This window comes from Hyaena hyaena, unplaced genomic scaffold, assembly GCF_003009895.1.
Source record: "Hyaena hyaena isolate Hyena2069 unplaced genomic scaffold, ASM300989v1 scaffold_9, whole genome shotgun sequence".
NCBI classification, from domain to species: Eukaryota; Metazoa; Chordata; class Mammalia; order Carnivora; family Hyaenidae; genus Hyaena; species Hyaena hyaena.
In genome coordinates this window covers 5,983,636-6,003,448 of record NW_024080641.1, presented here as the reverse complement: position 1 = coordinate 6,003,448, position 19,813 = coordinate 5,983,636, and the positions used below count along the sequence as shown (strand labels likewise).

At 47.9% G+C, this 19,813-nt stretch overlaps 1 protein-coding gene across 1 annotated transcript; it reads right to left on the bottom strand.

Moving 5' to 3' along the window:
• Positions 1-10,214: 10,214 nt before the first annotated feature.
• On the bottom strand, positions 10,215-19,535 carry LOC120242425 (carcinoembryonic antigen-related cell adhesion molecule 1-like). The gene is made up of 9 exons (XM_039248212.1): positions 19,497-19,535; positions 18,909-19,215; positions 18,415-18,669; positions 15,413-15,691; positions 13,816-13,945; positions 12,778-12,830; positions 12,454-12,485; positions 11,976-12,017; positions 10,215-11,717 (listed from the first exon to the last, which is right to left on the bottom strand). The coding sequence occupies exons 1-9, from the start codon at positions 19,533-19,535 to the stop codon at positions 11,712-11,714; spliced, it is 1,143 nt and encodes a 380-aa protein (XP_039104143.1). The 3' UTR covers positions 10,215-11,711.
• Between the last annotated feature and the right edge of the window lie 278 nt (positions 19,536-19,813).

Genomic DNA, 19,813 nt, shown 5'->3' with positions numbered 1-19,813 from the left:
ACAGAGACCCAGGAGTAAGTGTCTCAGGTGCTCAGGTTCAGGGTGTGAAGGGGGTTTCCTGTGTGTCCTGGGAAGAGAAGAGGTGGTGGGAGGTCGGGTGGCTGGAGGTTCCCTGATCCTGCAGGGAAGGTTGTAGGGAGACCCTCCCTCTACGAGTCTGCTGGCTGCACTGTGGCCGAGAGGCTGACCGTGCGCTCCTGAGCGTGCTGGGCAGCCGTGTCGTCTGGCTGGGGGACTTTCCTGTGGTCACCCTGCCTCCCCCAGGGTGGTGCCAGGGGAGGAGTGAGGGCTGCACAGGGACCCCTGACAGATCAGGGTGCTCCAAGGCCCCTAGAAGGAGCAGACAGGACAGAACAGCCACGTGGGAGGACTCAGAAGGGTCTGTTGGAGAAAGGGATGGAAATCAGGCTCCTCTCCCTCCTTGGCCAAACAAAGCCAGCTTCCCATTTTAAGTCCCTGGGTGTTGCCAGCATGTCTACAGGGGTCTACAGGGAAGAGGCTCCGACCCCAGGCATCACATGGGTGACATGCTTCCATCGTGTGGTCTCCCTCATGCATATAAGGAATGTTTACTGGGCCTCTGTGACGTGTCAGGCCCTGGGCTGGGTCCTGGGAACTCCACAAAGAACAGGACAGACATGGACCCTGGGCTCCTGAGGCTTATCCTGTGTCAGGGCCACAGGCACTCAGAGAAAATGATGGTTTGAGACTCACTTAAATTGGGAGAGAAGGTGGGGTGCCTGCGTTTCTCAATTGGTTAAGTGTCTGCCTCTTGATTTTGGCTCAGGTCATGATCTCTCTGCTCTTGTTATGCCCAATTCGCGAGTCCCCAGAGACCACCAAGGAGCCGACACCGATGCAAGTACAAAAGGGTCTTTATTACAAGCTCGAGCCAGGGCTCACCCGCCTACCGGTGTCGTGGCAGAAGGCGAAGCCCCGAACAATAGCAAGTAGGGTGTTTATGGGTTCAGGGACGGGGGTGTTACAGTGTACACATTGTATGTATTGCATCATCATATAAGCAACAATTACAATTTTAGAGCACCCATGGTAACAGCTTTGACCATTCAGTATCTGTGAGGTGTCCATTACATTTGGTGGGACCCAATCATGAGTTTTGGGAATCCTTTGAAAATGACCAATTATGAGGTGAGTTCAAAGGGTCCACGTGGGGTTCAGGGAAGAGGTGAGAAACTGGCTAGTTTGTACAGAATAACTGTCTACAGTTCCCAGCCTTGACTCAGACCACAGGAATGTTTTTTGATTAGCTGATCTGAGGGCGGTCCGAGGATGGCTTTAGCCTTGAGCAGTCTGAAGGACTGGGGCTACTTGCAGCCCGAGGTTGCTCTTAATGGAGGCCTTAATCTCAAAATGACGTTACTTAGGCTCATCACTGTGAGACTGACAATCTCATTGGCTGCCACAAGGCGTGGAGCGTGCGTGGATTCTCTCTTTATCTGTCTCCCCTGCTTTTCTCTCTCTCTCTAAAATAAAGGAGGAGCGCCTTGGTCGGCTAGTGTTCTACTTTAACTCAAGTCTTGATTAAAAGGTTCGTGGGTTCGAGCCCTGTGTCAGGGTATGAGCTGAGAGCTCAGAGCCTGGAGCCTAGTTTGGAAACTCTCTCTCTCTCTCTCTCTGCCCCTCCCCTGCTCATGCTCTGTCTTTCTCTCTCTCATAAAGAAATAAACATTAAAACATTTTTAAATAAGATTTAAAATAAAATACAATAGAAAGGAGAGAAGAGCCGTGAAGTGAAAGTGCCTGGTGTGACAGGTGCATGTAAAGGGGTCTCGGCTGGTCTGGGGGTCACATGAAACACTCCTGACAAAGCGATCTTTTGGCTGAAACCGGAAGTGTGGGCGGGCCTTCGCCCCTCCAAGGACAGGGGTGTGGAGGGATGAGCTGCCTACAGAGGAACCAGTCTCAGCAGGCAGACACCTGGTGGGCTGGAGGGTTGAAGAGTTCAGTGTGGGGAGCCTGGAGAGGGAGGAGGACCGTGATGGAGTGAGGCTGGGAGGGTCAGACCCTGCTGGGGTGTGGGTGCCAAGGCAGATCAGTAGTGCCCTCCCCCACCAAGGCTCCAGGCTGTGGATCATCTCTGCCGCCCTCTGGTGGACCATGAGGGAAATGTGGACGTTCTGTAGATTTTTTTCATGTATATTTTAAGTAATATTTCATATATGTAGATATAATTTTTCGGCACTTTCTTGTGTTATAGTTGACATATAAGAAACTCCATATTGAAAGTAAAAAAAAAGTATAAAAGAAAGCAACCCCATATATTTTTTTTTTTTTTTGCAAATAGTTTATTGTCAAATTAGTTTCCACATAACACCCAGTGCTCATCCGAAAGCAACCCCATATTGAAAGTGGCGCCGGGGTGGCTCAATTCGTTAAGTGTCCGACCTCAGCTGGCTCCTGAGCTTGAACCCGGGGTAGGGGTCTGTGCTGACAACTTTGAGCATGGAGCCTGCTTCAGATTCTGTGTCTCCCTGTGTCTCTGCGCCTCCCCCACTCGTGCTCTCTCTCTCTCTGTCTATCTCTCTCAGAAAAATTAAACATTCAAACATTAAAAAAGTATACAACCTCCTAAGTTTTGCCATATATATACACCAGAGAAAGCATTCTTACATGAAGAGAGTGAATGTGCCCCTTACTCTCAAAACTCTCCTCATGCCCTCTTTATTCTCTTCAATTAGCCCCCTCTGTCCTCCTTTCTCTGTGTCCCATGAAACATTACATTGGATTTTGTTGTAAAAGAATAGTTGGCATTTTATAGAACTTTCAGAATTTGAATCATACAGTATGACTTAGGGCAGGGATTGGTTTCTTTACTCAGTGTGGGTTGTTAAAAACAGTTTTTAAAAATGTTTATTCATCCAATGGAATAAAGACAGTGTCTTCAGCAGATGGGACAAGTGGACAGCAGCATGCAGAAGAATGAACCTGGACCACTTGTCTTACACCACACACAAAAATAAACTCAAAATGGATGAGAGACCTAAACGTAAGACAGGAAGCCATCAAAATCCAAGAGGAGAAAGCAGGTAAGAACCTTTTTGACCTTGGCTGCAGCCGCTTGTTACTCAACCATTCTCCAGAGGCAAGGGAAACAAATGCACAAATGTACTATTGGGACCTCATCAAGATAAAAAGCTTCTGCACAGGGAAGGAAACAATCTGCAAAACTAAAAGGCAATCAGAGGAATGGAAGAAGGTATTTGCAAATGCCATACCAGATAAAGGGTTAGTATCCAAAATCTATAAGGAACTTACTACACTCAACACCCAAAAAACAGATAATCCAATGAAGAAACGGGCAAAAGACACGAATAGACACTTTTCCAAAGAAGACATCCACATGACTAACAGACATGGGAAAAAATGCTCAACATCACTCATCATTAGGGAAATACAAATTAAAACCACAGTGAGATAGCATCTCACACTGGTTAAAATGGCTTAAATTAATAACTCAGGCAACAACAGATATTGGTGAGAATGTGGAGAAATGGGAACCCTCTTTCACTGTGGTGTAGCTGCTCTAGAAAACAGTATGGAGGATCCTCAAAATTAAATATGGAACTACCCTACGACTCAGCAATTGCACTACTAGGTATTTATCCAAGGGATACAGGTGTGCTGTTTCAAAGGGGCACCCCCCCCATGTTCATGGCAGTGCTATCCACAATAGCCAAAGGATGGTAAGAGCCCAAATGTTTGTCGATAGATGAATGGATAAAGAAAGTGTGGTGTGTATATATATATACACATAAATACAATGGAGTATGACTGGAATCAAAAAGAATAAAATCTTGCCATTGGCAACCACATGGATGGAACTACAGGGCACTATGCTAGGTGAAATAAGTCAGTCAGAGGAAGACAAATATCATAGGACTTCACTCATATGTGGAATTTAGGATACCAAGCAGATGAACATAAGGGAAGGGAAGCAAAAATATATAAAAACAAGGAGGGGGACAAAAGAGAAGAGACTCTTAAATACAGAACAAAGTGAGGGTTGCTGGAGGGGCTGAGTGTGGGGGGATGGGCTAAATGGATGAGGGGCCTTAAGGAGGACACTTGTTAGCATGAGCACTGGGTGTTCTACATAGGGGATGAATCACTGGATTCTACTCCTGAAATCATTATTGCACCTTACGGCAAATAACTTGAATGTAAATTTAAAAAGGATAGAGAGAAGACACAACCAGCCAATATGAAAACATCAGACATTTAAAGGTAATAAGAGAATGTTATAAAGAACTGTATGCTAAATTTGAGATGGACAAATCACTAGAAAAATACAACTTACAAGACTGACATCCAAGAGGACATCTGATAATCCTATAAATCCTTTAGTTAATCATTCTACTATTTTGGTACTTTTTCCTCTTTAATATTTTTGTAACTATTTTGGATTTTCAACCATAATTATTAGCAAAATATGTGTGTGTCTATAAATAGTTTATGTAATCCTACACATAATGAAAAAATAAGGACAAAGACTAAAAGCAATAAATAAAATAAATAAAATGTTTAATTTGGGTAGGGGGAGGGTCAGGGAGAGAAGGAGACAGAGGATTTGAAGAGGGCTCTGGGCTGACAATAGACATCCTGATGTGGGGCTCGAACCCATGAACTGTGAGATCATGACCTGTGCTGAAGTACGATGTTCAACTGACCAAGCCATCCTGCCTCCGATTAGTGTGTGTGTGTGTGTGTGTGTGTGTGTGTGTAGTTTTTTAATTAACCAGTGGGACATGTTATTGTATTTCTCCATAGTTTTTTCTTGTGTATTCCTTAGTTGTATTACACAGGAAGGATGCAGAAAGTTATTCTTTACTGATTCACTGGTTTATGATCATTTATGTTCTTTCCAAATCTGACTATTACTGGTAGACCTGCCAGGAATGTCGGTGCACGAGTCTTTGAAAACGGCGTGAGCTTCCCTTTCTCATGTTTAGTGACCCACCTAGGGGTGTGATGGCTGGATCACAGGTTTCATTTTTAAGGAATGTGCTACACTGTTTTCCAAAGTAGTTGCTTTTACTATTTAATTTTATTTTCTTACTTTTACTTGTGCTTTTTTTACTTTCACTTCATAATTTTAATCTTACTTTCTCACTAGCAGTGTAGGAGAGGTCCGGGTGCCCCACATCTTCAGCAACACTTGGTGTGGACAGTCTTTGTAATTGTTTCAGCCAGTCTAATGTACGTGAGGTGGCATCTCAATGTGGTGTTTGTTTTGTTTTTGATAGAAAATTTTTCCATTTTCTTTTATCCTTTCTCTTCTTTTCTTTACACTTCCTATGAGCTCTAGCCTCTTAGTAGCGTTCCCTTATATGTACACACTACATTTGCCTCAACCATCCATCTGTCGATGGACACTTAGGTTGTTTCCACACCTTGGCCATTGTGAAGAGGGCTGCAATGAGCACATGTGTGCTAATATCTTGTCGAGATGTTGATTTCAGTTCTTTAGGAGAAATACTCAGAAACAGGATTACTGGATCATATGGTAGCTCTATGTTTAATTTTCTGAGGCCCCTCAAAACTGGTTTCCATAGAGGCTGCACCATTGTGCTTTCCTACCAAGAGTGTGCAAGGGTGCCTATATCTTAACATCCTCACTAACACTTATCTTTTTTTAAAACAGAGATTTGTTACCCTCCCTCCATCCCTCCCTCCTTTCCTTCCTAAGTTACAAGGAGGAGAGAGAGACAATGAGAAATAAAGGACGGAAACTGGGGAAAGGGGCAGAGGGAGGGAGAGAATCCTAAGCAGCCTCCATGGCAGTGTGGAACCCGACATGCGGCTCGATCCCACGACCCTGGGATCAATTCTGGAGCCAAAATCAATCTCTCAGAGATGGTATGATGATGGAAAAAGGGGTCTCATACTTGCTATGTTGCTGGCTTTAAAGATGGGAGAAGGGCGCCATGGGCCAAGGAACGTGAGAGGCCTCTAGAAGTTAGAATAGGGAAAGGAATGGATTCCCCTCTAGAGCTTCCGGGGGGAACACAGCCCTGCTACCATCTTGCATGGGCCCAAGAACACCCGTTTCAGACGTCTGAGACCCAGTATTGAAAGACAACACATTTGCTGTGGTTAAGCTGCTACGTTCTGGTGATTTGTTGCACCACTGATAGAAAACTAATATGAGAGATGAGCCGGGTGACCTGGGTGTCCCATTCTGGGATAACATCAGCACCCACAACCCCCAACAGACTCACTTTTCTCTGCTGCTCTCCTGCAAATACGACCGAATACCTGGGAATTGTTCAACAGACATTGGTAAAAGAATTCTGACAGCTGGAAAGAAGAAGGCAGACAAGTAGCAAGCTCCCTGGGTTTTCTTTTTATCACCCATACAGTCCTGACTCGGTGCAGAAGGAGCCTGCAACCTGGAGGCTGTAGCCAACGGATATAGACAGGAAACCCGCAAAGTCCAGTCTCTTTGGCCTGAAGACTGCTAAAGGGAAAGTAAAGACCCAGGTGGGAGCCCCAGCCTCCGCTCCACACCTGAGGCCGCTGCAGATGGGGATCAGTTTGCAGTAGCTGCAGCGAGAAGGCCTGTTGGGCTGTGCCTGCCCCGGCTTGCCAACTGGGTCACTGGCAGTGGATCGGTCTGCCTACAGGGCCAGCACCCATGGAGCCCTGTGTCTCTCTGTCCTCCTTCTGGAGGCTTAAGGAACGTCAGGGCCAACAACTTCCACTCCCCTGCTTCCCTAAGGGCAAAAGGTGGCCCAGGGAGGCAAGGGAACCCCTTCCAACTCTACAGGGAAGAAGCAGAGATTGAGCAGGGCCTATGCCAGCGCTGGAGAGCAGAGCAGACCAGGATAGCAGTACAAGGGCTCTGAAACGACCCTGTCATGGGAACAAAAGTCCACAAAAGTAGGCTGGAATCCATCTACATGCTAACCCGAAATAGGACAATTGTCTTCTAAAATGAAGATTTAGGGGCATCGGTGTGGCACAGTCTGTTAATCATCTGAATTCAGCTCAGGTCATGAGTCAAACCCTTTGTCCTTGAGTTCAAACCCCATGTCCAGCTCTGTGCTGACAGCTCAGAGCCTGGGGCCTGCTTCAGATTCTGTGTCTCCCTCTCTCTCAGCCCCTCGCCTCCCCATTCAACTCTGTCTCTCTCTCTCTCTCTCTTTCAAAATAAAATAGACATAAAAAACTATTCTAATGAAGATTTGTCCAGGATACAACAACAACAAAATCAATCATATTACCAAAAGCCAGGAAAACCACAATTTGAAAGAGAAAAGATCATTCATTTCTCCAATTCCAATGACTTTGGAATTATCCAAAGAAGACTTAAATTAGATGTCATTAAAAGAACACTTCTATAACCAATTACAAATATTTTTAAAAAATTGAGGAGGGGCCAGGATGGCAGAATAGCATAGAAGATGTTTTGTCCCTCTCATCCCTGAAATACAGCCAGATCAACACTCAACCATCCTGCTCACCAAGAAAACTGATCTGAGGATCAACACAACAATCTGCACAACCTGAACCACAGAACTCAGCAGGAACACAGTGGGGAGAGCTGACCTGGGGGAGAGAGAAGCCACTGAGCTGTTTTTGCTTGCAGAGACAGGATGGAGATGGGGTGGGGGGAGAGTATGGAAAAAGTACCTCGCACAAAAGCAAATGGAGAGAAAGTATAAAAATGGAAACATCCGCAGGGACTGAACTAAAAAGGGAGAAAGGAGATGGTTTCAATGCCATCGAGACTCTATAAACAGGGAGAGTGTAGAGTCTGAAACTGCAGTTCTGTACCTGTCTGTGCCTTGGGGGGAAGGGCGAATCCCCAAGAGCGGAGAGCAAGGCCCTTAAAGCCTTAGGGCCACGGGGGAGAGGCGGATCCCCTGCTGGGAGGACATTTGGTAGAGGCTGTGCAGGCCCCCCCCACCCCAGACAAAGGTCCCAGGGGACCCCGGAGAACAAGGACGTTAAGGGTGAAGCCTGGCGCCAGATGTGTGTTGATTTTCCATAATCCCGGAAATGCTGCGACACGATCGTGTGGCCTTTTGGGGGGCGGGCTGGCACCCAGCCACTGTCCTTGGGCAATGGCAGCAGCATGATCTCCCGAACGTTCCTGGAGCCGGCCACACCCGGCCGTTGCTCAGTGAGACCCTCCCCCGAAGGTCTGAGCGGATCATTCGTAGTCCTTCAGAAGTGAGGGGTCGGAAAACACAGCTACACCTGATATAAAACTCAGGAGGGAGGTGCCGTCTGGCAACCTGACAGCATGGTCACGGACAGTGCCAAAACAGGGAGTGGATGAAAGCCGGAGACAAATGGGGAGTGTGGGATTCCTAGTCCACCGGAGCACAGACTTCGGATACTAGAGACTGGGTAGCCGGGTGACGCCATTGTCACCCTTCCTGCGCATGCGCATACACGCCCAAAGGTGCCGCAAGAACCCCTCTCTGGGGTGGCCCGGTGAGCTCAGCATCGCCATCTAGTGGAGAAAGGAGCCGCTCCACTGAGCCCACCCAATTGGGTAAACCTCATTCTTCAGGAACACGAGTCTCTCCTCCTGCTTAGTTTACAGACTAGAAAGTGTTTCATAGATTGACTTCTAGGGGAAACTGATGTAATTTCCATCGTACTTTGGTCTGTTTCCTGGTCCAGTCTGTTTGCGGGCTTGAATACATCAACCATGAGAGCATGACCAGAGCCAAAAGTGGAAGCTTAACCGACTGAGCCAGACAGGTGTCCCCTTTGTTTTATGTAAACTCTAACCCCATCATTGGGCTTGAACTCACGAGCCAGCGATCGAGTCACATGCTCCACCGAAAGACAGACAGATGGTGTCTCACCTCAAACTGAAAATGTCTGAAATCAGAGTATGTTCTCGGAAAATGGTAATCAAACTAGAAATTAATAACAGAAAGACATTAGAAAAATCTCTAGAAGATTGGAAAGTAAAATACCTATTTTGAAATAATCTATGGGTCAAAGTTCAAGTTTCAGGAAATTTTTTAAGCACAGAATTTGGGTGGTTAGATGGCTCGGTCAGTGAGCATTCGACTAGATCTCAGGCAGGTTGTGATCTCAGGCTCATGGGACTCATACCCAAGGCAGGCAGACGGCAAAGGACTCTGACACCAGGCACAGTGCTCAGCAAGGAGGAGTTGGGAGTAGAGCCCAGGGGCCCTGCTCAGCCCTGTTGCCTGGGGGGCTCAGCTGGCGCTTGGGAAATAGGATGCTGTGGTCAGAGGTTGCTCCACGATGGGTTTTGAGTGTGTTTCTAAGGTCAGGCACTAAGGACCAGAGGCTAATTATGAAACATTCTTTCCTTTTATTTTCAGTTTTCTTTTATTGAGGAAACTCTATCCTTGATACTCCAATTCATGACCCTGAGTTCAAGGGTGTCATCCTGTACTAACTAGCCAGCCAGGCGCCCCATCCCTTCCTTATTGTAGGCAAGACAGTGGCCCGACTCTCAGGCAACAGAAGGTTCCCCAGGAGGCTGAAGCAGCCTCCCAGACTCCCCAAGGCCACCATCTGGATGCAGCAAACAGCCGTGAGGGACTTGTATTGGATGTACCAACAGTAACATCCAGACATGTGCAAAGGGTGTATGATTGATAAATTAGAGCAGAATCCGCTTATCCCTGTGATAGCGTTCTGCCTCATTACATCGTTCTTAGGTAGAATAGCAATGGTCAGCTTCTCCAGAGTCCCTTCTTATTGACACCTTCCTGCTCAACCCCTGGGAAGGGCATGGCTGAGGCACTGTCCAAGGAGCTGATGTCCAGCATCGTATCCCAGGGCTTGGAAACTGGGATCTTGCAGTTGTGTCTGCTCTCTTTCCATTCTTAACAAGGAGCATTACTAACAAGGAAGAGGTGGACAGGGCTGCAGGGAGTGTGGAGGGGCCTTCATCGCCCTCACTTAGGGCAGTCATGGTGCTGGAGATACCACTGCAGGAAGTGACTCCATGGTCATATGACCAAGACCAGGCTGCCCACCAGCAGTGTGTAGTGAAGGATGGTGACGAAAACAGCCTCGGGATTGTGGTCAAAAAGGCCCCTCAGAGATGTCCACATCCTTGTATCTAGAACCTGTGACTATATCAATGATAAAGGGATTTACAAATTAAGTTAAGGATTAAGTGATTGTGAAATTATGATGGTTTATCCGGGTGGGCCAAAATAATTACAAGGGTTTTTTTTAATTTTTAATTTTTTAATTTAACAAATATTTATTTATTTTTGAGAGAGAGGGGCAGGTAGAGAGAGACAGAATCCAGAGCATGTTCCAAGCTCCCCGGCTGTCAGGACGGAGTCTGACACAGGGCCTGAACTTGTGAGATAATGACTTGAGGTGAATTTGGACATGAAAATGACTGAGCCACCCAGGCATGATAGAAGGAGTGACAGAGGGAGTGACGAGGGAGGCAAGGGAGGCAGAACCAGAGAATATGTGATGTTGGAAACAGGACACAAAGAGCCTTTAAGATGTTGTGCTGCTGGCTTTGAAGGGGGAGGACGAGGCCGCAGCCATGGAACGCAGGTGGCCTCCAAGGGCACAACATGAAAAAACACGGAAACAGACTCTCTCCTAGAACCTCCAGAGGAAACAGCCAGGTGGGCACCTCGATGTGTGTTGACTTCCACCACGAAGCTTACGATAATTCATGAGCACAGCAAGAAGAAACTACGAAGAGGCGTCACCTTGTCTAATCCAACATAGTGTGCATTGGGATAGGAGCATCTCAGAGCTAAACATGATGTGGTTGGTACTTTGCAGGTCGTTTTTCTTACGTCTCATCTCATGACTAAGAAACAACACTCGGGTGATGGCAAACCCTCTTGTGAAAAGTGGGGGCAGTGCCTGGGCACTTGGACCACTTTTGTTTGTGTGAATGGGGGCACTGATGCGAGGGAATCTGCATGGAAACAGCCCCTTACCTGGGGCCTCGGGGAGGGACTGACAGCTGCTGGCCCAGGTGTGTGGAGGAGGCTGCAGGTGGGACAGGGAAACCAGGCCCGTGGACCAGGTGGAAGCGACACTTTGTCTCATCGCCATGGGAGCCTGGGAGAGAGTTAAGTGGGGGAGGTCCTCTGCCTCTGACCTCACTCTTATTTATGGGGAGGTGGTGTGTTTCAAGATAAGATTTGAGATCAGGGAGAAAAGTAGACTCTGCTGGGAAGCCCAGGGCTAGAGTTAACATTGTCTCAGCGTGTCCACCCCTTGCCCCTTCCTCCATCTCAGGGGACTAAGGTGGGGGCTTGGTTACTCATTTCCCAGGGAGACCCAGGAGAGAAGGGCCCCAGGGTTTCAGGTAAATTTCTGCTCAGAGAAATCACCTTTCACCAAAACAGAGCAAAGGAGGGGGAAGAGTGCTCTTGATGCAGATCCTCTCACGTGGTCCCAGGTGGTCAGGGGCCTGGATATTTTCCCTGGGAACCCCCACTTCTTGGGACATGGTGGCCTTTGTCCTGGCCCATCCAGGTTCAGAGCAGCCTGTCAGAGTTTCCAGAAATCAGGAAGGCCCGGACCCTGGGCCTGAATATCTTCTGGTCTTAGAGTTGATTCTCTGGCTCGGGCTGGGGCACCTGACCCCACCTAGGGTCTGGGGTCTCAGGAGGGCCACTGGAGGGAGTAGCTCCCGTGGGAAACTAAGAAGACACTTGTGGTTTGTGGTTGATCTGGCAGTAAATGTTCCTGTCACTGTGTTGTTATTCCTGTAAAAGAAGAAGTGGTCTCTTAACCTTATTAGTTTCTCAGTACTTTTTTGGTTGATTTTCAGGTCCTACTCCCACCTCTCTGGGATCCTTGCTGTTTGGTAGTTTTTTTCTTTTGTCCCTTCTTTCTTCCTTCTTTCCCTTTTCTCTTTTTTTCTTTTTTTTTCTTTATCCCTAATTTTTTGTTTGTTTTGGTTTGGGTTTTATTCTTTTCCCCCTTGGGTTTGGGGGACCAGAATATTCATGGCTCACACTCACCTGATAGATGGGAACGGCTGTAGTCGTGCTGGGTACGGAGTTCTGAACAGGGGGAGAGAATGGGTGTCAGCGGACAGAGGGAGAGTCATTCTCTGCAGGGGTGACCCCTTCTGCTTCTTGAGCAGCCTTCTCCCAGCCTGTTGACCCACACTCCAGTCCCAGAGCCGTCTCTCCTGAACTCCCTGCCCCACTCTTCTTAGCCCAGGACCCCTGGCTGATGCTCCCGGTGCTCTGCCCCTGGCCAGACCCAGGGTTCCCCTTGGGCCATCTGGAGGCAGGGACGTCTCAGGACAGGGTGGGGGGTGGTCCTGCCCCTGAAGATGGTCCCATGGCCATCCTGGCCAGAGCGGAGCTTGCCTTGTCCTGGGTACTCTGGTGGCAGCAGGGTGTGTGCTGTGCTGCTGAACTGGTAGGCTCCCTACTTTGTGTTCCCAGAGCTTAGACCCCAGTTAAAGGAGTGGGGAGGGGGCGGGCTTACCGGGGATGTGGAGCTGCTGCCTGGATCATGGCCTGGGAACAGAGACAGGAGTTAGCACCCACACTCCCAGAAGGTTCTGGGTCATCAGCTCTCAGAAAACCAGGAAAGAAGGGGCACCTCCCAAGGAGAGACCCACTGGTGCTGGGCAGTGAGGTGCTCACCCGTGACCTAGATTCCGTAGGTCAGGGAGTACTGCCAGTTGGAGTCCCCTGTTCTGAAGCCTCAGAGAAACGGTCAGCGGCCCCTGGGAGTGACTGGCAGGAGTGGACATTGAGGGGCAGGACTAGGGGCTCCCTGGGCTGCCTGGACTGAAGGGATACTCACCAGGGGTGGAGGCTGGGTTCCCGATCTCTTTGTGAGTACGTAGGCAACCGGTCCTAGGAAAGATCAGGCTTACTTGTGATTTGAGCAGGGAGAGGTCACAGCTTTGGTGTCAGAACAGGGGACAAGGAGGGTCCTCATTCCCAGCAGGGCTAGAGACCACGTGTCTCCACCAGTGCTACTTAGGAGAAGAAGGGCCCCAGAGAGGGATAAAGAAAGGCCTTTGGAGCACATCTGTCCTCGGACCAGAGGGGAAGCCGGGCAGACTGACAGACATCTAGGGAAAGTATCCTGAACAGGGATCAAAGACCCAGGAAAGGAATCACACGTGAGGGTATGAGTGAGTGGAAGTGTCAAGGCAGCCAGCTGCGTGTGTAGGACACTTGGGGAGCCCGGGTATGTCAGATCCCTGAATGTGGTGCCTCTGCTGTGGCCAAAACAGTGGCCCCTCAGGCCAGGAAATGCTGAAAAATGACATCAGCCTGTCCTCTAACTCCATCTGCCTGGACAAGAGGCATCACCCAGCACTTCTACCTGCTGGGGCCCAGGGTGTGTGGTCACACACATCAGGCCCTGTGGTTCCCACATGTGCCACTTTGGGGGTTGACCCCACACGACCTGTCAGGATCATCCACTCTCCCTTGCATGACCTTGGCCAGGAGGACCATCCTCTGATCCCAAGGCTACAGATCCCCCTCCCAGGGCATGTGGACTCACAAAGCATGGGAGCTACGGGTCACTGAGCACTCAGTACTGAGCACTGCTATAGGTTTACCAAGTGAACCAGGACAACCCTGAGGGGCTGTTCTCTGCTTGTCCTGAATTTATCACAGAGGAAGCTGTGGATGAAGGGCCCCGGGCAGCAGCTGGTGAGGAAGGAAGCAGGTGCAATGAGAAGAGAAATCTAGGGTGCAGTTGGGAGGCCCAGGAAAGCCAGCTCAGAATCCTGGGTCAGGACAGGGTCTCCCTGCTGATGGGGTCCAGGGCGGGGTGGGGGGTGGGGCACACAAGAGCATCAGTATGTGGGAAATGCCATCGTACCTTCCTATCCTCGCGCGGAATAAGAAAACAACCAGTGCCACCAGGACAGCCAGCAGCGCCACTCCGACAAGGACCCCAATTGCAATGCCAACACTGGTCCCCACAGTAAGGCCTGTGGTGCTCTCTTCATCTGAAAGAAGCAAAAAGGTGGAGGAATAGCTGAGGAAACCATGAGGGGCTTGGGGGGAGGGCCTGGTTAGGGAGGAAGGAAAGGCTATTGAGGTCTGGGTGTTGTGTGTTTTCCCCACAGCGTCCCCACTCCCTTGCCTGCTGTGTCATTTCTAGTTCTCCTCCTCCTCCTCCTCCTCCTTCTTCTTCTTTTGGTAAGTTTATTTTTTTTTTGAGAGAGAGAGAGAGAAAGAGAGAGCGAGATGGGAGAGGAGTATGAGAGTGGGAGACAGAATTCCAGACAGGGTCCCCACTATCAGTGCAGATCCCAACCAGGGGCTCGAACCCACGAACCATGAGATCATGACCTGAGCTGAGATCAAGAGTTGGATGCTTGGGACCCTGGGTGGCTCAGTGGGTAAAGCGTCTGTCTTTGACTCAGGCCATGGTCTTATGGTTCATGCGTTCTGACCCCATATAGGGCTCTGTGCTGACAGTGCAGACCTTGCATAGAATTCTTTTAGCCTCTCTATCTACCTCCACCCAAAGCATCTCTCTCTCTCTCTCAAAATAAATAAATAAACTTTGGGAAAAAAAACTTAAAGAACAAAAAGAATTGTCAGCTTAACCAGCTGAGCCACCCAGGTGTCTCCTGCTGTGCCCTTTCTCCTCCTCAGGGTGAAACCTTGGACTTACCCTCATCTTCATGTCCTCGCCTGCCCCAAACTGTGGCAGCGTCCACACCCTGTTCCCTGTCCTCTTAAGGCTTTTCTCTCTTCCTTTCACATTGTGCATCTTCCCCCGTTGTTTCCTTTCCATCACTATCGATGGTCTTACAGGGAGACACCTACCTGTCCACTCAACACTGATTAGTGAGAATAACATCCTCCACTGACTGCTTTCGAAGTCAGCTCTTGGCCAGGCACATGGGGAACACTTTCCATTGATCTCACCTGCTGCTTCCTTGCCCTAGAGGGGGTCATCTCCACTGTGCAATATCAGCATCTGAGCATGTCAAGGGCTTCGGGAACCTCGTGGAGGTCACAGAACTGGACCGTGATCAGACAACACTATATCCCAGCTCCATATGACATTACAGCTAATAACAACAATGTTAATAACACGAGAACAATAGCTGCTAAAATGATTAAGCCTGGAATCTGCTCAGGTAGCTGTCTCAGGATTTAAAGTCTCATTAAGCTCATAGTGACAACCCTCAGAACAGCCCTAAGATCCAGCTTTTCTTTTCAGTTTTACAGATGAGGACACTGAGGTTCTGGAGGCAACTGTCTTCTTTGAGGCCCCACAGCTGGCATAAAGCAGAACCAAGATGTTAACAAGATTAGCCTAATTCCAGAAATCTTATCCACATGGCTCTAGAGGCTGTGAAGGAGGCTCCTACCTCCTCCAGGCCTGTATCCTATTTCATACCTCTTGCCAGTGATATATTCAGGGAGCAAGGGGAAGGGATAGGTTGAGGGTCACTTACAGCTCACAGTCAGCCTGATGGGGTCACTTTTGCTGGAACTGACTGGGTTGGAGACCTCACACTGATAAGTCCCAGCATCCTCCCTCCTGACAGGGTCTATGGTGAGGGTGCTGTTGTCCTGGGACAGCTTCATCCTCTCCATGAGATGGAGACTCTGGCCATTGAAGAACCACCACATGGAGACTCCCTTGTCATTTGTGGAGCAGGTCAGGACCACAGAGTCCACATATTCTATGACTGTTTCCCTGCTGATGTGGACAGAGGGCTGGGACACTGGCTCTGTGGAGAAAAGAGGAGGTGACAATAAGAGGTGTCCTGGGGCCGTGCTCTTCCCTCTGAGATCTCGGCCACTCTGACGGCCCCACTGAACTCTGTAAAGGTGCCCCAGAGGATGGCCCTGAAGTCTGCAGAAGGATGAGTGTCTTTGTTCAGGTATCAATCTATAAGGAGGGGGCTGTACCTCCCCCTCCGACCCTCAGGTGCCCCCCTGGCCCGTCATCTGTATGGTCTGTCTGGACATCTCTTTTGTATGAGCACCACAAACTCTTAGCCCATGTGTCCAGCATCCTCATCATCACGTGGAATTTTCCCCATAGACTCCTGTGAGATTCTTTCCTTGAACTTTTGTGACTTTAACAGATCATGCCTCACTCCTTATATACCTTAATGTGTATGTTGGGGAGGAAGGCATGCAGCCCCCTGTCTCTGTGTCCAGGGCAGCTTTATAGAAAGGAGCAAGGCATTTACACTGTTATAACTTATTGGGAAGTGAGAGCAGCCCACCCAGTCTTCATTACCTTAGGAATTGAAGGGTTTTCAATTTACAGGACTTCTCAGTCTGAAAAAGACTTTTACATCTGTGGATTGTGAAAAGTGTCCTTAGAGATGTGGTTACTGTGTACACAATACTGGTTCCCTTATAATTAGAAGGAAATGATTGCAACAGAATAAAGTCTTTATTTGAAACACCCCCAGCTAGCATCATACCCAATGGTGAAACCCGGAAAGTGTTTCCTCTAAGATCCGGTAGAACATAAACCAGCCACTTTCACCACCCATGTTCAACAGAGAACAGGAGTCCAAGCCAAAATTATTAGGACAAAAAGAATACAATGCAATCAAATTGGAAAGGAATAAGTATAATTAATCTGTTTGCAGATTACTGAAATGATATCTAAAAAACTCTAGAAATTCTGCAAAAACTGTTGAACTAATCAACAATTTCAACAAACTTGCAGGATACAAAATCAATATGCAAAAATCACTTATGTTGCTATACAATAAAATGAAATACCTTCCCTCCCACAAATCAAGAAAACAGTTTCCTTTACAATAACATTAAAAAGAATAAAATACTTAGGAATGAGCTAATGAGGTAATAGACTATACATGGAAAACTGTAAAATGTTGCTGAAAGAAATTACAGAAGACACAAATGAAGGGAAAGATATCCCATGTTCATGGATGATGAGACTTAATATTGTTAAGATGACAATACTACCCAAAGAGACCCAGAGATTCAATGGAATCCTATCAAATTCTTTTAAGATTTTATTTTCAAGTAATCTCTGTATGCAACATGGGGCTTGGACATACAGCCCTGAGATCAAGAGTCGCATGCTCCACTTATTGAGCCAACCAGGTGTCCCCCTGTCAAATTCTTAAGGAAATATTTTGCAGGAGTAGAAATCTCCAAAAATTCACCTGGAATCTCAGGGGCCTCGAATGGCCAACATTATTTTGAAAGAGAACAAAGGTGGAGGACTCCTACTTCTTGACTACAAAGCTACAGCAATCAAAATAAATTGGGCCTGGTATATAGATCGTGATAGAGACCAATGGGATACAACAGGCACCTCAGAAACAAATCCTGATATATATGGTCCAACGATTTTCAATAAGGTTGTCATGACCATGCGATGGAGAAAAAAATGCTATTCAATACATGGTCTTTGAAACACTGGATACCCATGCAAATACCTTCACCTTACATCATGTACAAAAACTAACTTAAAATAGATCAAATATCTAAACATAAGAGTCAAAAGTGTAGAAGTCTTAGAAGATCACATAAAGCAAAATCTTATTGAAACTGGATTTCCCAATGATTTTTAGATATGACACCCAAGAAAGACAACAAAAGAATAAATAGATGAACTGGATTGCATTGAAATAGAAAACTTCTGTGCACCAAAAGGCACAATTAAGAAAGTGATGGTAGCAGTTAAGGAATGAACAGGACTCAGGAATGAAATATATAGCATAGAGTTGAAGTCAATGGTATTTTAATTTATCATTTTATTAATTTTTAAAGGTTTTGTTAAGATTAATTAAGCTCTACAACAAACGTGGGGCTCAAACTCACAACCCCGAGATCAAGAGTCACATGCTCTAAGTACTGACGATCCAGCTGTGTCTAGTCAATGGTATTTTAATAGCATTGCATGGTGATCGATGGTAGCTACATGTGGTGGGCATAGCATAACGTATAGAGTTGTCTAATCCCTATGTTGTGTACCTGAAACTAATGTTACATTTTGTGTCAATTAAAGTTCCTTAAGAACAACAACAACAACAACGAAGTGATGACAACCCGTGGATTGGGAGAAAACACTTGCAAATCATATCTGGTAAGAGACTAATATCCAGAGTATAGAAAGCACTTCTGCAATTCAACAACAACCAAAAGCAACTTGACCCTGAGGACGCTTCTTTCTTCCCCAGCTCCAAAGTCCCCTTATATGTGTGGGGCGTTCTGGAGCTGACAGAATCGCCTCCCCACATGGCAGCCTGGACTGTGGGATCTCAGATCTCAGATCTCAAGATCTGACGTGAGAACTCAGAGAGCGAGGGGAGGGAGCATCTGCAGACATGTGATGGGAGAGTTCAGGGACAGGTCAGTGTCACAAGCAAATGTAAAATATCTCTTTTAAGCTCTTTTCTAAAAACCAGGCAGACCTCCACCACAGTGCTCAGTGCAGATGCTCCAGGGATCCACTTACCAGACACTGTGATAATCTTGACTGTGGACTTCCCGAGGTGAGTGCCAGGGTTATAGACGAGGCAGGTATAGGATCCACTATGATTCACAGTGATGCTGGGGATAAAGACCTCCTGTGTGGATGGCTGCGGCTTCCCATTGATGAGCCAAGAATACTGTGCTGGTGGGTTAGAGGCTGAGTGGCAGGAGAGACTGAGGTTTGCCCCTGGATGGTAATAGGAGTCTGAGGGGAAAATGGTGGGGGTGTCCGGACCATCTGGAATAAACGGAGTAAAGCCACATGTGATGTAATCAAGATGTAATCGAGGGAAGGGGAAGAGCTAGGTGTGTATTGGGGCCACAGTGTCCATCTGAGTTGGGTCAGAAGCCATGGCCAGCCTGGGTGTCTAGGTGAGACTCATGTACTCAGACCCCAGAAGGACAGATGTGGCCTGGCCTCTGGCAGTGCGGATTTGGGCAGAGAGACGGGGCCAGGTAGGAATACAAGTTACTCACAGAGAACATTCAGGATAAACGGGTCACTATGACTGGCACTGACTGGGTTCCGAGTTTCACACACATAGGGTCCTGTGTCATTCCTTGTGACACCATGTACAGTGAGGGTCCTGTTGTCCAGGGACAGTTCCAGCCTGGTGCTGTCCGGGAGGCTCTCACTGTTTACTGACCACAGGTAGCTTGTGTTCTCAGCCTTAGGTTGACATGTTAATACTACAGAATCCACATACTCCACAGGGTCCGACTTGTTGCTTGTGATGCTGGGTTTGGGTGACTCCGCTGTGCAGACAACAGAGAGAACATTGACCTGTGTGGTACCTGTGATTCCTCCAAAGGCATCTATAATCAGAGCTGGCTTCTCTCATCTCTCTGCCAACTCAAGTCCCTAAGAATAAAGCAGATCTGTGTATCTCAAGACAAATGCAAGAGGATCTGAGGGCTCGCAGTGGGAAAAGCTCCCTGCTCTTGGTGAGCCTGAAAGCACAGACTTTCCAAATGTCAATTACAGGGCAGCGTTTTGTCGTGGAAGATATGGGGCAGAGACAGCCCCCACCCCCAACATGGCACCTCTCCTGGTTCTTCACGGACCTGATGGCCTGGCCAGGTGATGGGGATCTGAGCAGACATGACCCCCTGGGACACTGGAGTAAGCACAGAGGTCAGCTCAACACTCAGGCCCAGGACCTGAAGGGGGGTTGATAATGACTGCCATGAGGCAGTGGCCCCAACATGGCAGAGCAGAGTCAATGGCCAATTCAAAGAGTCAGGAAATGAGCAGGAAGGAGGGGTGGTGAGTGAATGAATGACCATCATCCCTTCAAAAAGGCGTCCTGGCGCAGGATCCTAGGAGGTCTGGCCACACAGGACCCTGTCCTCCTCCAGCAGGGAGGCACCCACCCTATTCA